The sequence below is a fragment of the Callorhinus ursinus genome, unplaced genomic scaffold (genome assembly GCF_003265705.2).
Source record: "Callorhinus ursinus isolate GAN/ISIS: 27379988/994484 unplaced genomic scaffold, GSC_fseal_2.0 scaffold5, whole genome shotgun sequence".
Classification (NCBI taxonomy): domain Eukaryota; kingdom Metazoa; phylum Chordata; class Mammalia; order Carnivora; family Otariidae; genus Callorhinus; species Callorhinus ursinus.
The window spans coordinates 54336350-54348604 of NW_027397067.1; the positions used below are offsets into that span (position 1 = coordinate 54336350).

Consider the following 12255-nt stretch of genomic DNA (forward strand, 5'->3'; position numbering starts at 1 on the left):
AAAGAGGGAGGGGAAAAAAAGAAAACAAATGATTTTTTAAGGTAATAGAGAGAGGAATGAAAACCTCAGCGTTGTGACAAGGATTGCAAACTCTATGTGGTAACCACTATTGATGATAGCAATTAGTCCTAGAAGAAATCATATCAAGGAAAAATGTATTGCTTATCTCATGTTCAAAACTGTGGGAAGATTTGACTTATGGATTAAAAAGTATTTAGATGAGCTTTTTATGTTTCACACTCTAAAAATATCTAACAAGTTTCCTCAAACTTGTCTACCTGAGGTAAGAAGAAAGGGTCACAATCGTGCAACACAAAAAAAGCATCTGACTTAAAGGAAACGTGGAATGCAGTAAAATTGCTGAAACAAAGTGGAGGGCATATGGGTGTTTGTTGTAGTATTCTTTCAACTCTTCTGTATGTTTGAAACTTTTCAAAATAAAAAGTTCAGTATCCATCCTCATCTCCCCCAACTGAGGCTAAGGCTTCTCTACTCCTAGGTCAAGTATCCAGGGATGGAACAAAGGCTCAGCATCTTCATTTCCCTTCCCTGCTGTCCCTCCTTTCAAGCAACCTCTCTCTAGTCCTGGGAACTAAGAAGGCATCCCTAAGGAGCAAGTACTGATGCTACAGAAAGAAAATCTACCCAGATTCCGCCTGCCCATAGTGGATGGGCAAATGGAACTCTAACCCTGAGGTCTTCTTTACACTTGTTTATACTTAATCTACTTGGGCTCAATTTACAAAAATACTTCATGAGGAATTATATAGGATTTTTAAGTCAATGAAAACCCAACTGGGACTGTGTGAAAACAAATCATAAAAGGAAGTCAAATTCTCTGATGGTTTTCCTTCCTAGGAAAAAATTATAAGATTGAATTTATACTGGATGATGTTGTCCGGGTGGAATCCGGGACTCTGAGCCTCCCAGCACAGTCTGTGTCTAGTGGCGGTGGTACCAGTGCTGACCGGGCATCAGCTGTGGCCACAACTGCCCAGATAATGGCTCCAGTAATTGGCTGTCTGATGGGAAGACTGTTGCTCTTGGAAGCATTTATGGCCACCGTTTTGATTTTGAACATAAATCTAGGTAAGTGCAGTTCATCTTTTATGTAATGTATGTCTCCACATACTGAGGTTCCAGTAAATGTTTACTGAAGAGAGACCGAGGGCACGACCACCATGCATGGCACCACTGGGAACACAGAGACAAGGTCTTGGCCATTGAGAAAGTAATTGCTTCAGTGGTAGGGAGGAGATGACCCTACAGGAAATGCCAATTCACATTACACAGTGGCATGGGAATGTGGGGAATGGGAAGGGAATGTTGGACTCTTTCAGTTACAAGGGGCAGAAGCTCAGCTCGAATTGGTTTAGGCAGTGAAGTGAATCTCACTTAACTGAGAAGTCCAGCCGTAGTGTGATTTCTGCTGTAGCTAGACCTAAGGACTCACATGATATGATCCAAAACTTGTGTCTCTCCATCTCTTGGCTCCATGATCCTTGGTGGTCGATTCACTCACAGGCAGACTCTCTACTAACCACCCCCCACCCCAGATTCATGTCAAGGGTACCACCTGTGTCTTCATGTACATTCTACCAGCCCAGCAGCTGAATGCAGAAAGAGCAAACCTCTTTCTCAACTCTTTCAGCAAAATCCCGAAGCAATATCATTGACCTAGCTTGGTCACATGTCCATTCTTGGGCCAATCACTGGGGCCACCAGATCCTCTGTTCTAATTAGCCTGGTCTGGCCCACATGGAAGGAGGTTCTGGGGATGGTGGAGATGTGGTTCCACAAAGGGAATCCAAATGCTAGTACCAGCACTGGCAGGCAGACAAAGATGGTGACTATTAGGGAGGTTCAGAGGACAGAGACATCCCTGTGGGCTTGGGATGGGGATCACTGTTGGTGTCACCCCATCAGCAGCAGGACTTTACAGACAGGATTATAAAAGATGAATGAAATGTAGAAATGGAGGGAAAGGTACTCCAGAACAGGGACATGATAGGAGCAAAGCAAAAAGTGGGAGTGAAAAAGGACATCTTTGACTATCCATGTTCAGCATGAATTCTTCATCTCTTCCTTCCAAAGGTGCTTCTTCCTGCTGCCCCAACCCAGTTAGTGCCAATGTCATCCTTCTCATCTCTCAGGCTGATACTTCTTACACTTCTCTCTTTCCTTCAAGCTCCACATCCCTTCAAGGTGCTCTGGAGCATCAATCTCCACCCATAATGTCATGTATCTGTTCCTCCTTTAAAGTCTTGCTGCTCCACTTATAAATTTTTCCTTTTTTACTTACTTGACCTATTACCATAGCCTCCTGGATTCCCTGTTTCTAAACTTCTCACTTTCAGCCTAGCTTCCATATTGCTGTCTTACTTATCTTCCTAAAGCACAGGGCCATGCAGTAGTATGTCGTGTCAAATCCTCGAAGATTCCTTACTACATGCAAATTACAATCAACCCCAGAGTCCCCGAAACAAGTCTTGAAGACTGCCTCCTGTACCAAATCATTCCTAGAGAAGATGCTCGCTGTCCCACATATTCGCTCCATCTGGGCTTTCCTCTACTCACCAGATCTGCTTTTCATGGCATGCTGCCTGGCCCTGCTCAAAATCTCCCTCCTCCATCAGGTTTCCCTTCTTCCATCCCTCTCTCTGATACATGTAATGCTCCTTTCCCTTGTTCTCCAGTTGTGCTTTGTTTATACCATTATTTTGGCCTTTCCAGTGGTATACATTTATTAGACTTAGACATCTTCAAATCTATCTTCCTTACTAAATTGTGAGCACTCAGAAGATAAGACTACAAGCCATATTTATTATAGGTGCTAAAAATGAGATTTAATTGATTTTTAATTCTCAAAAGGGGAATAAGGCCTCCTTGCTACTGAGGGGGAAATGATGAGTTAGGGGTATTATAGGCAAATTGTAAACAGCTTTGATTGGCAGATACCAATCAATTTGCAGTTGATCTAATGGGGGGAATGATGGAGAGTTTCTGATAGATTATTGAAATGAAAGCATCACATTAAAAATACTGATAAGATTTAAGAAGTTGAAAACAGTTCTGGAGATTGGTTGCATAGCAGTGTGAACATATTTAACACTACTGAGCTGTCCACTTTAAAAATGATTAAAATTTTATGTTCTATGGATTTCACCCCAATTAAAAATAAAATTTAAAAAATCATTATTGATCTATATAGAACCAATACAGATCTCCAAATATCAAAAGAAGATAAATGTCTGAAATTAGGAGATACCTAGTTAGATTCTTATATTTGAGTAAAAATCAAAGTTAGAAGGATGTAAGAAGAATTTGAGATGGGGTAGTACTTTAAAAGGATACTGAAGAATTTTGAGGAATAAAAGCTAAGACTAGATTTTAAATTTAAATATAGGTAAGGTCAGGATGAAAGGATACGTCAAGGCTGGTTCAAGAGTGGCAGAAAAAACTGGAGGTTGTGGGTTTCAAGAACAGTGATCAAACAGAAAGGAATAATCCTTTCTTTCCTCCCAATGGCAGAAGTTAATTAGGAGCCAGCTGTTGAGGGAGAAGTATGGTTTGAAGAGACTCAGTCCTGGTCTCTTATAGCTGAACATGGAAGGGTGGGTTTGGAGCTAAGGGACCATAGGTAAATGACCAGCACACAAGTTATTTTATTTTTATGCAAGTTTTCTTATCTTCAGAATTCTAATAAAAGTAAAACCAGTTGTCCATTTTATAATAGCATTAGAGGCATTGCTTAAATTTGTTTCTTTTCAGAAGCATTAAAATATAAAGTGTAAGGACTGCTTACTTTATCTTCGTGCTTTTTCTATTTCCTTGTTAAATGCATTGTTTTCTAATTGTCTTCACTGACTTTCAGCCTGCTTGTTCCTGATAACTTTGGGATTTTGTAAAATTCAGAAAATTCCATTTTCAAATCATTAGTAAATGATATTGTTCCTGGCGTTTTCTTTAGGGCTTTTTTCGCTAGACAGAAAAGTCAATAAGGGTCTTCTCCTTGGCTCCTAAATAATCTGTCATTCTTCCATTAAAGCATAAGGTGTTTTAAAAAACATAAGGTGATTTAAACACCATTGTCCTAATCCATTTGGGCCACTGTAATAAAATACCACAGCCTGAGTGGCTTATCAACAACAGAAATTTATTTCTCACAGTTCTGAAGGCTGGAAGTGTGAGATCAGGGTGCCATCACAGTCAGGTGAGGGCCCACTTCTAGGTCACAGACTGTGTCCTCACCGGTGGAAAGGCCTAGGGACCTCTGTGGGTCTCTTCCGTAAGAGCACTAATCCCATCATGATGGCTTCACCCTCAGGACCTAAGCCCCTCCCAAAGGCCCCACCTCCAAATACCATCTCACTGGGTATTAGGTTTTCAACATAGGAATTTGAAGGGCATGCATTCACACCAAACTAACTATTAATGAAATGCAACGCTGGGATTTTTATAACTTTGCATTCTGAATTGACACTATTTTATTCGTAAGATGGTCACAGAGTTCCACTAAATGATAACGTGAGTGTGAAAAATACAAAGTTTAAGCACCACTATTCTCTCTCCCGAGTTCTACAAAAAGAGTGCATTACTGATTCTAAAAGTACACTGGTAAACTTTGAAATACTTATTTTTAAATACTACCTTTGCCCGATTAACCATACCATGAAATACTAGAAATGTTAAATGAATGAAACATATTTTAAACCACACTGGATGTTACTACTACTTAAAAAAGATATTTGTATTTTTTTCACTTTTCAGGATACAACTAAAGTGCTGTACTGAAGAACAGGCTGAAAACAAAAATGCTTTTTATGAGCTATTTTGTTGTAGAAGATAAAGTCTATAGCATTTTCAAGAAAATAAGCTGAACATATTTTTATAGTATATAAAATGTACTAATTAGCTTTAATCACAAAAATCAGATTTCTTCAAAATATAAATTTTCTTTTGATTCCTTATATTTGTATGTTCTTATTTCTTTAAAAAAAAACTTTAAGAAGTCTTTGGTGTGGAAGCAGATGTGCCACCTCCAAGTTGCTGTACCTACAACTCTTAGAATCCTTTATATTGTTGAAAGAGCTTGTCCAGTTTTGACTTACCCACCCTTGGATCAGATTGGAAGCATTTTGAATTTGTGTACGTACTGGGAGATCTGACTTCTCTTATCCATTCATGAAACTCTGGTTTCCAATGATGTAAGTGATTCTAATTTATAAGGATTTTGGAGAAATGAGATTGTTTTAGACCTTTTTCAGACAAGTTGCTGATTTTCAGATCCATAGTAATCCCAGAAATTCTAGATTGTCCTGGATTTCTGGGCCTGCCAAACCCTGGCCACTATTCTAAGATTTTATTTATTTATTTGAGAGAGAGAGAGAGAGAATGAGAGAGAGCACGAGAGGGAAGAGGGTCAGAGGGAGAAGCAGACTCCCCGCTGAGCAGGGAGCCCGATGCGGGACTCGATCCCGGAACTCCAGGATCATGACCTGAGCCGAAGGCAGTCGCTTAACCAACTGAGCCACCCAGGCGCCCCTGGCCACTATTCTAAGAAGAGTTTTTGTTGTTGCCTCTGGGAACAACCTTTGGAACGAGGCCAAACTTTCTCTGCATACCCTCCTTCCCACTCAAAACTGCCTCTACTAAGACTGTGACTTCCCTCAACTCCATGCTATAACACAAGAGATACTTATTTGCAAGAGAATACTAAGGGAATGCAAGAAAATAAATTAAGGGAATAAAATAAGGGAATGCAAGAAAAGTCACAATTCATGTAGATAAATTAACCAAAGCTCTCATACTGTAAAAATTGCACTTTTTACTCAGAAAATCCTAAAAGAACTGCTTAATTTTGAGGAAGAACTCTCAATAAAGGCATTGTAGCCATGTCCAGAGCAAGAAGAGCTGGTACTCAGAAAGTACCTGGTACCTTCCAGCAAGTGACACTAAGGAAGCATTTGGGAACAGCTGAGAAAATCCAACAAAGCCCAGACCTTTCTCTTCTGTATCCCATTTCCTAGTATATTTACTCCACATCATTGTTAATCACGCTTAAGAAAAATTATAAACATTTACTGGGTAGCAAATCCAAATATCTGTGTATATATTTGGCATTTTGTTCAAAGAAACATCTATTTAGCATTTACTAGCTACCAGGCATTCTAGTGAGAAGACTGCAACAGGGAATAAGATGCTGTCTCTACCTTCTAACAGTTCCTAAGGCAATTGGGGAAATGGTGGACAAAGATCACGTTGATACCATATGGTATGTGTGGGCCATAGACAGAGGGTGCTCCAGGGGCACTTGGCTGGGGAGAGGGGCCATCTGTGAGGATGGTGATCCATGACGCCCAGCTTTCAAAGATGATACCTAAGATGAGTGTTGGGGAATCAAGCATGAGATGAGCCAAGGAAGAGAGTCCTGGCAGAAGGTGTGGTGGCAGGAATGAAGACTGGAACACCAGTAATAGTGGGTTCCTTGAAGGCAGGGCACTCCCTTTTTCAGCATTTCTTCCTGCCATGTAACAAAACATCTAGTACTAGTAGATCCTGATACACTGTTTGGTGGACAAATAAAGCATGGAGGGTGGAGAAATCAGCAATTGTCTGATGTTCCTGGAGCACCAATGTGACATGAGGAAAGGCACGAGGCAGGCTGGAAGCAGAGACAACAGTCTTCCGTGCCATGCCATCAGAAGGGCTTGGACTTATTCTGCAGGTCCCAGGGATACGGTTTTAACTAAATGATGTATCTCCTCATTTCATAAGATGCTTAAAGTAAGCAAAATTTGAAAGGAACAAGAGAACAGGGAATTAATCTTTCCCATCCAGGGAGGCGAGTGGGGACAATACCAGGGCAAGAACATAGTGTCAAATACCACATATATCTTTGAAGTTATTTTACCTGTATCCTTCAAAACAGGAATGCTTAAACCTTGATCTGAATCCATTATGTATTTGGTTTGGGAAACCTCTCTGAAACAGGTGAAGGGTCACACCTTTCTTCCATGCTCATCAGTGGGCATTTTCAGCTTCCTCAGGCTGGCACCAGCTGCCAAGCAGGGTTCAACCTCCAGTGAAACAAACACTTCTCCGGAGAGTAGCTACAGACACAATGTGTAAGACTTAAAAAAAAGGACATGCCATAGGGGTTACAGTAGGTGCTTGAATACCTGGGGGCACTCTGACCAGCTGTAAGCCTCTTGCCGTCTTACTTACAGGTACTAATATGCTAGTTATTATGATCAGATTATTCTAAAATTAGAAGACTCCCTATGAAAAACCTGCTCTTTCAGGAATTCTGTTCACCCATAACAAGCTGATTTTATTAGGGAAGTTCCTTCAGGTTAAGGGTTATATATGCTTTTGACTTCTCTTAACATGCTTCGCATACAGTGTGCCCACGGTAAATGTTGAAGAAACCGTTTCATTAAACAAATGAATAAGCTACACGATGAAGCTTTTCCTCTACCAGATTTCTGAGATAAAGTAGTCCTTCCAAAATATTATAGAAATTGCACTTTATCCTGACTTACTGCCTTAACATTTCAAATAACAAGTGTATAAAATTCACATCCAGTTAGACAACACTAGTTATGGTTGCTATGGTAATGGGCTCAGAGCCTATAAGCAGAAAAAAAATAATTCCTTTTGGGCATGATATTTATGAATGTGTCTGGTTACATGGCAAGAGTATTTTCCTTTGGCTTTTCTTTAGAGTAATTTATATATTCAGACAGATGATCCTTTATGCATATAAGTTCTCCCTAGGAAGAGAGAAAGTAAATATGTGAAGTTTTTTATACTGAAAATATCTAGTATGGTTATAACATGGATTTAATTCTCACTTATAAAGAACTTAATTTCAGATAAAAACCACAGGAAGAAATGTATATTTCATGGTGAGGAGGTGAGTAATGAAATGTACAGTAATGTACATTTGTTTTTAACCAGAGTTGCGGGCATGTCTGATATTTTAAAGGGCCAGAGGTGGTCACCGGGGGATCCAGGAGCAGCAGTTTGATTAAGAGATTAAGAGATTAAAAAGCAACAATTGAGACACACGTGCACCCAAGTGAATTTGAATTGATGGACAACAGTAAATCTCTATTTTGAACAGGACATTTATCATGGAGAAGCTTTAAAAATACTTACATTAATCATACAGGAAAGAACCAAGCTGACTTAGAGGAAGGAAAAAATAAAATACAAAAGATTAGTTAGGAGATCCTTATGAGAATTCTGGTGTGCTAAAATGATAGACACTGAAAAGAAAGAAAGGAATGAACTTGGCAACAGACACCGTTATGAGCAAAATATCCCATAAGTAGTGAGAAAAAGCACAGAGAGGGTAGGATTGTGGGTGCTTTCCTTTAACAACTGTTTTTTCACCCTCTGTCTTTAAAATCAAAGGGGGCAAAGGAGGTAGGTGATGTGCTCAGAATGAAACTTTAAAAGCTTCTTTCCCCTTTTTTATGTGTAACTAACAAACATGTCTATTTCTGGTTGCTGATGAGAGAAAATTCACTCCTGTTTTCCTGGAAGCTCTATTCCCTGCTGTGAGCTGAAAGAAGATTCTACTGGACTTGAAAATGATAAAACTTTCATTGATCTGCTTTGTTTCCAACACATACATTTTGCAAAATAATCCTATAAGGCAGGAATTATTAATCTGATTTTGCAGATGAGAAAACTAAGGCTCAAATGTGTTCAAGCCATAGCTATAGTTCATGTTATAGCTGAATGAATTAGGCTTTGTTGGTTCAGTGTTGTTTCATTTTTAAGTTTTCATGTACAAGGCAGATTGTATTGTACATATGACAAGCTGTTACTTGAGTGAATCTTAACACATTTACCCTTAGAAATAATAAATGGCCTTACATTGCCAGATCTGCTCAGATCAAGTCTACTTAACTCATAATAGAGCTGAACTGTATTATAGCTCTAATAACAATGTGGCCAAGAGGTATTACATGGTTGTACCTCACTACTGAAACACAGAAGTGTTTTCATTTGAATCCATTTCTTTTTTTTTAAAGATTTTATTTATTGATTGATAGAGAGATGACAGAGGCAACACAAGCAGGGGGAGCAGCAGAGGGAGAGGGAGAAGCAGGCTTCCCGCCGAGCAGGGAGCCTGATGTGGGACTCAATCCCAGGACCCTGGGATCATGACCTGAGCTGAAGGCAGACACTTAATGACTGAGCCACCCAGGCGCCCCCAAATGAATCCATTTCTAATAAAGGACATGGATTATTTTTCTCTATTCCTATCTAGGCATCTTCCGAAGGTTAATTTGGTTAACTCTAAATTGTTCTTAAACCTTGGGTCTTCCTGTATTTAGCAATAAAAATCACTATAGAGATACATTATAGTAATATTTATGATGGAAAATATTTAAATGCTTCACAGAGAGTCAATTTTATTTTAATAGAAAGGAAATTTAAAAAGCTGCCTCAGATTTGTCGGTCTCTCTATTAAACATCTGATCCTAACTATTAAATGGTGATGTGGAGATTAAAAAATAAGTTATAATTTTTCAGAATATTAAAATGTATGATTTTGAAAGCGAGCACAAGTCTCTAGAATAGAAAGACAATAAAACAATCCATTAAAATTATCATCAGAATATCCTTTGCTCTCAAACGTATCTATTCAAAACCATCACTGTGAGCTCCAAGGCTTTGTTTTGCTTGCTCAAGAAATGAATGTGACTTTATAATCTGTATTCAACCGTGGACAGCTGCTCATTAATAAAAAGCCATTAAAGACCAAGTCAGAACAGCAGGTCTAAAATTATGCTTGAGGAAAAAACCATCCCTTTAGTGAAAAGCCAGAGAATTGGGTTAGGGAGATTGGGAAGCACTGGGCTGTGTTTGCAAGGTCTGCCTGAACTACTGGGCAGGGATGGGAGGTCAGTTGACAAAACACTACTCAGACCCACGGGGAGAACTCAGAACAACAAAACCTATAAAGGCTTTGACTTGGGAGATTAAATGGTGAGCTGGAAGCTGTTAAAAGTGAATAAATCAAGCTGGTGATTAGGGATCGGGCAGAGGCAAATCAGAGACCTTAAAGTGGGCAAAATGGTCTGAATAAAGAGCAGGTAGAATTAACTGTTAACATATGGAATACAGGCAATTCAGAAAGAAATCTTTGATATACCAAGTCTATCCCTTATGCTCCTCCCACTTGACATTTGGTGGTCCCTATCCCTACTCCACCCAAGCCTTGGTCAGAGGACTGGACTTCAAATTGCACACTCCCAAGAGGTGGTCCCCATGAAAGATCCCAAATTATTGGCACCTATGATGCCCAATTATGGAATTATTACTCAGTGACTAAAGATGATTTTAAACTATTATTTCATAGATATTTTTAAAGTAAACTAAGTTTGCAATCTTTGACAAGTTTTGTTTTTTAGTGTGTTGGAAACAAATATTCACTACTAGTTGTTTCTAGAAAAATATATCTTTTATTTCACTTGGAAATGGCAAATTTAATAAAGAAAACTGAAGAATGAAGAATGAAGAAAAATATCATAGGGATATAATAATTTGAAGCAAAGACATACCTTTGAAAACGTTTATGTCAAGATGTAGCCTATTTTGGATTATTGATTAGAGGAATCAAAAAAAATTTGGAGACTTTTAATTCTTCGAATTTAGGCATTTGAAGAGATTAAGGTTAGAACAGGTGTTTAAAAGACTGCAGAGGATTTAGTGGATTTAGGGAGGCGTAGTAACTGGGAATGATGATGCAATAGTGCGGTGGTGGTAGTAGTAGTAGTACTAGTACTACTACTACTACCCCTACTACTATCACTACTACTACTGGTAGTACTACTAGTAGTGAGCAGTTAGCAGCAGCTGCGGTAACAGCTATTAATCTGTGTATGTTTGCTGTGTGCCAGGCTCTGCCCTAAGAGCTTTGAAAGGGTTAGCCATCCTATGAAGTAGGCGCTGTTATGGTCATTTTACTGATAAGGAAGCTGAGCTTTAGAGATGAAATAATGTATCCAAAGTTACATAGAATCATTTTAGAGCAAGAGTTATAAACATTCTCTTCCTTCCCCTCTTGGGGATAAACAAGGTTAATGACTAGAAATGTGGTACAGATTTGGAGTGCACGGGTGGGTGGATACTAGAACGTAAGCGGGTAGAAGGAGGCTGGTCAGGGTGACAGGACAAGACAGTTGTAGCGAAAAAGGTAGAAAAACATGAACTGCTTTCAGCCTCTCACCATGCAACAGTGGAGCCGATAGTTTAAGAGCCCCTCGCCCATAAGCAAAGAACCTTGGCCTTTTCATAGCATACGGGATAAAAAGAAGACAAAAAGTAAGAGACTTCAAAGGGAGAACCATAGAAAAAGAAAACCTTAGTTTGGGAGAATGGCTAGCCTGCGAGGCAAGGGAGGAACAAATGCAGGGACAAGGTTAAGTTCCGTTTTTTAACCTCTAAAGGAAATTCAATCAAAGTTACTTGGAGGAGGCAAAGTCCTGTATTAAACTCAACGTTTCGCACCCCTAAAGTGGAGGAATGATTGAGATCTGGCCTCCCGACAGCCAAATCACCCTGAGAAAGCCGCAGCTCCCTCAATTTGGCAACCTAAACACTGCTTTCCCTTGGTCCCATCAGGCAGGGGGAGTCTGTGGGTCGAACGAAAAGGGGCATGGTTGGCGCGGAGGTACTCTGCACTGAAAGTAGGGCAACACGGAAGGAGCCCATGCACTGTGCAGCAGAACAGCCTGTACAGCCCGCAATGGTCATAAAACACCAACCCCTGACCGAGCCTCCGCCACAGCCACGCCGGCCGCCGCTCGGCCCGCCCCCCAGGCGCTCATTGGCTTAGCCCAGTCGCCGGACCCTCAGACTCTCGTCTATTGGACCAGACAGGATCTGGGCGGGGTGCGGAAGTGAGGGCCTGGAGACCACCGAGAACCGCCTTCCAGGAGGGCGAAGTGGGAGGGGTTGGGGGAGGGTTTCCCGAGGAGGGGGCGGCCATGGCAGCTGCGCGGAGGCAACGGCGGCTGCGACGGAGCGCGCGCCCGGCTTTGAATGAGCGGGGCTGGGACTGAACGGGCGGAGCGCGAGTTCGAAGAAGCGACCGGCAGTGCGCGTGCGCGCGCCTTGTGTGCGCGCGCGGCCCGCGGCAGCTCGGAGCCTCCGCCGGGCGGGCGGGGAGGGGGAGGGGCAGGTGAGTGTGTGCGACTCGCGCGTGCCCGCGAGGGGCTTTCCTCCCCCCTT

General features: G+C 40.9%; 1 protein-coding gene across 1 annotated transcript in view; it reads left to right on the plus strand.

The window, feature by feature from the left end:
- The window catches only part of PKHD1L1 (PKHD1 like 1), a 153898-nt gene extending 149011 nt beyond the window's left edge, over positions 1–4887 (plus strand). The window contains exons 77-78 of the mRNA XM_025871506.2: positions 859–1089; positions 4771–4887. Of these exons, the coding sequence (XP_025727291.1) occupies positions 859–1089; positions 4771–4781 (242 nt within the window). The 3' untranslated portion in view covers positions 4782–4887. The remainder of the gene's footprint in view (positions 1–858; positions 1090–4770) is intronic.
- Positions 4888–12255: the final 7368 nt, after the last annotated feature.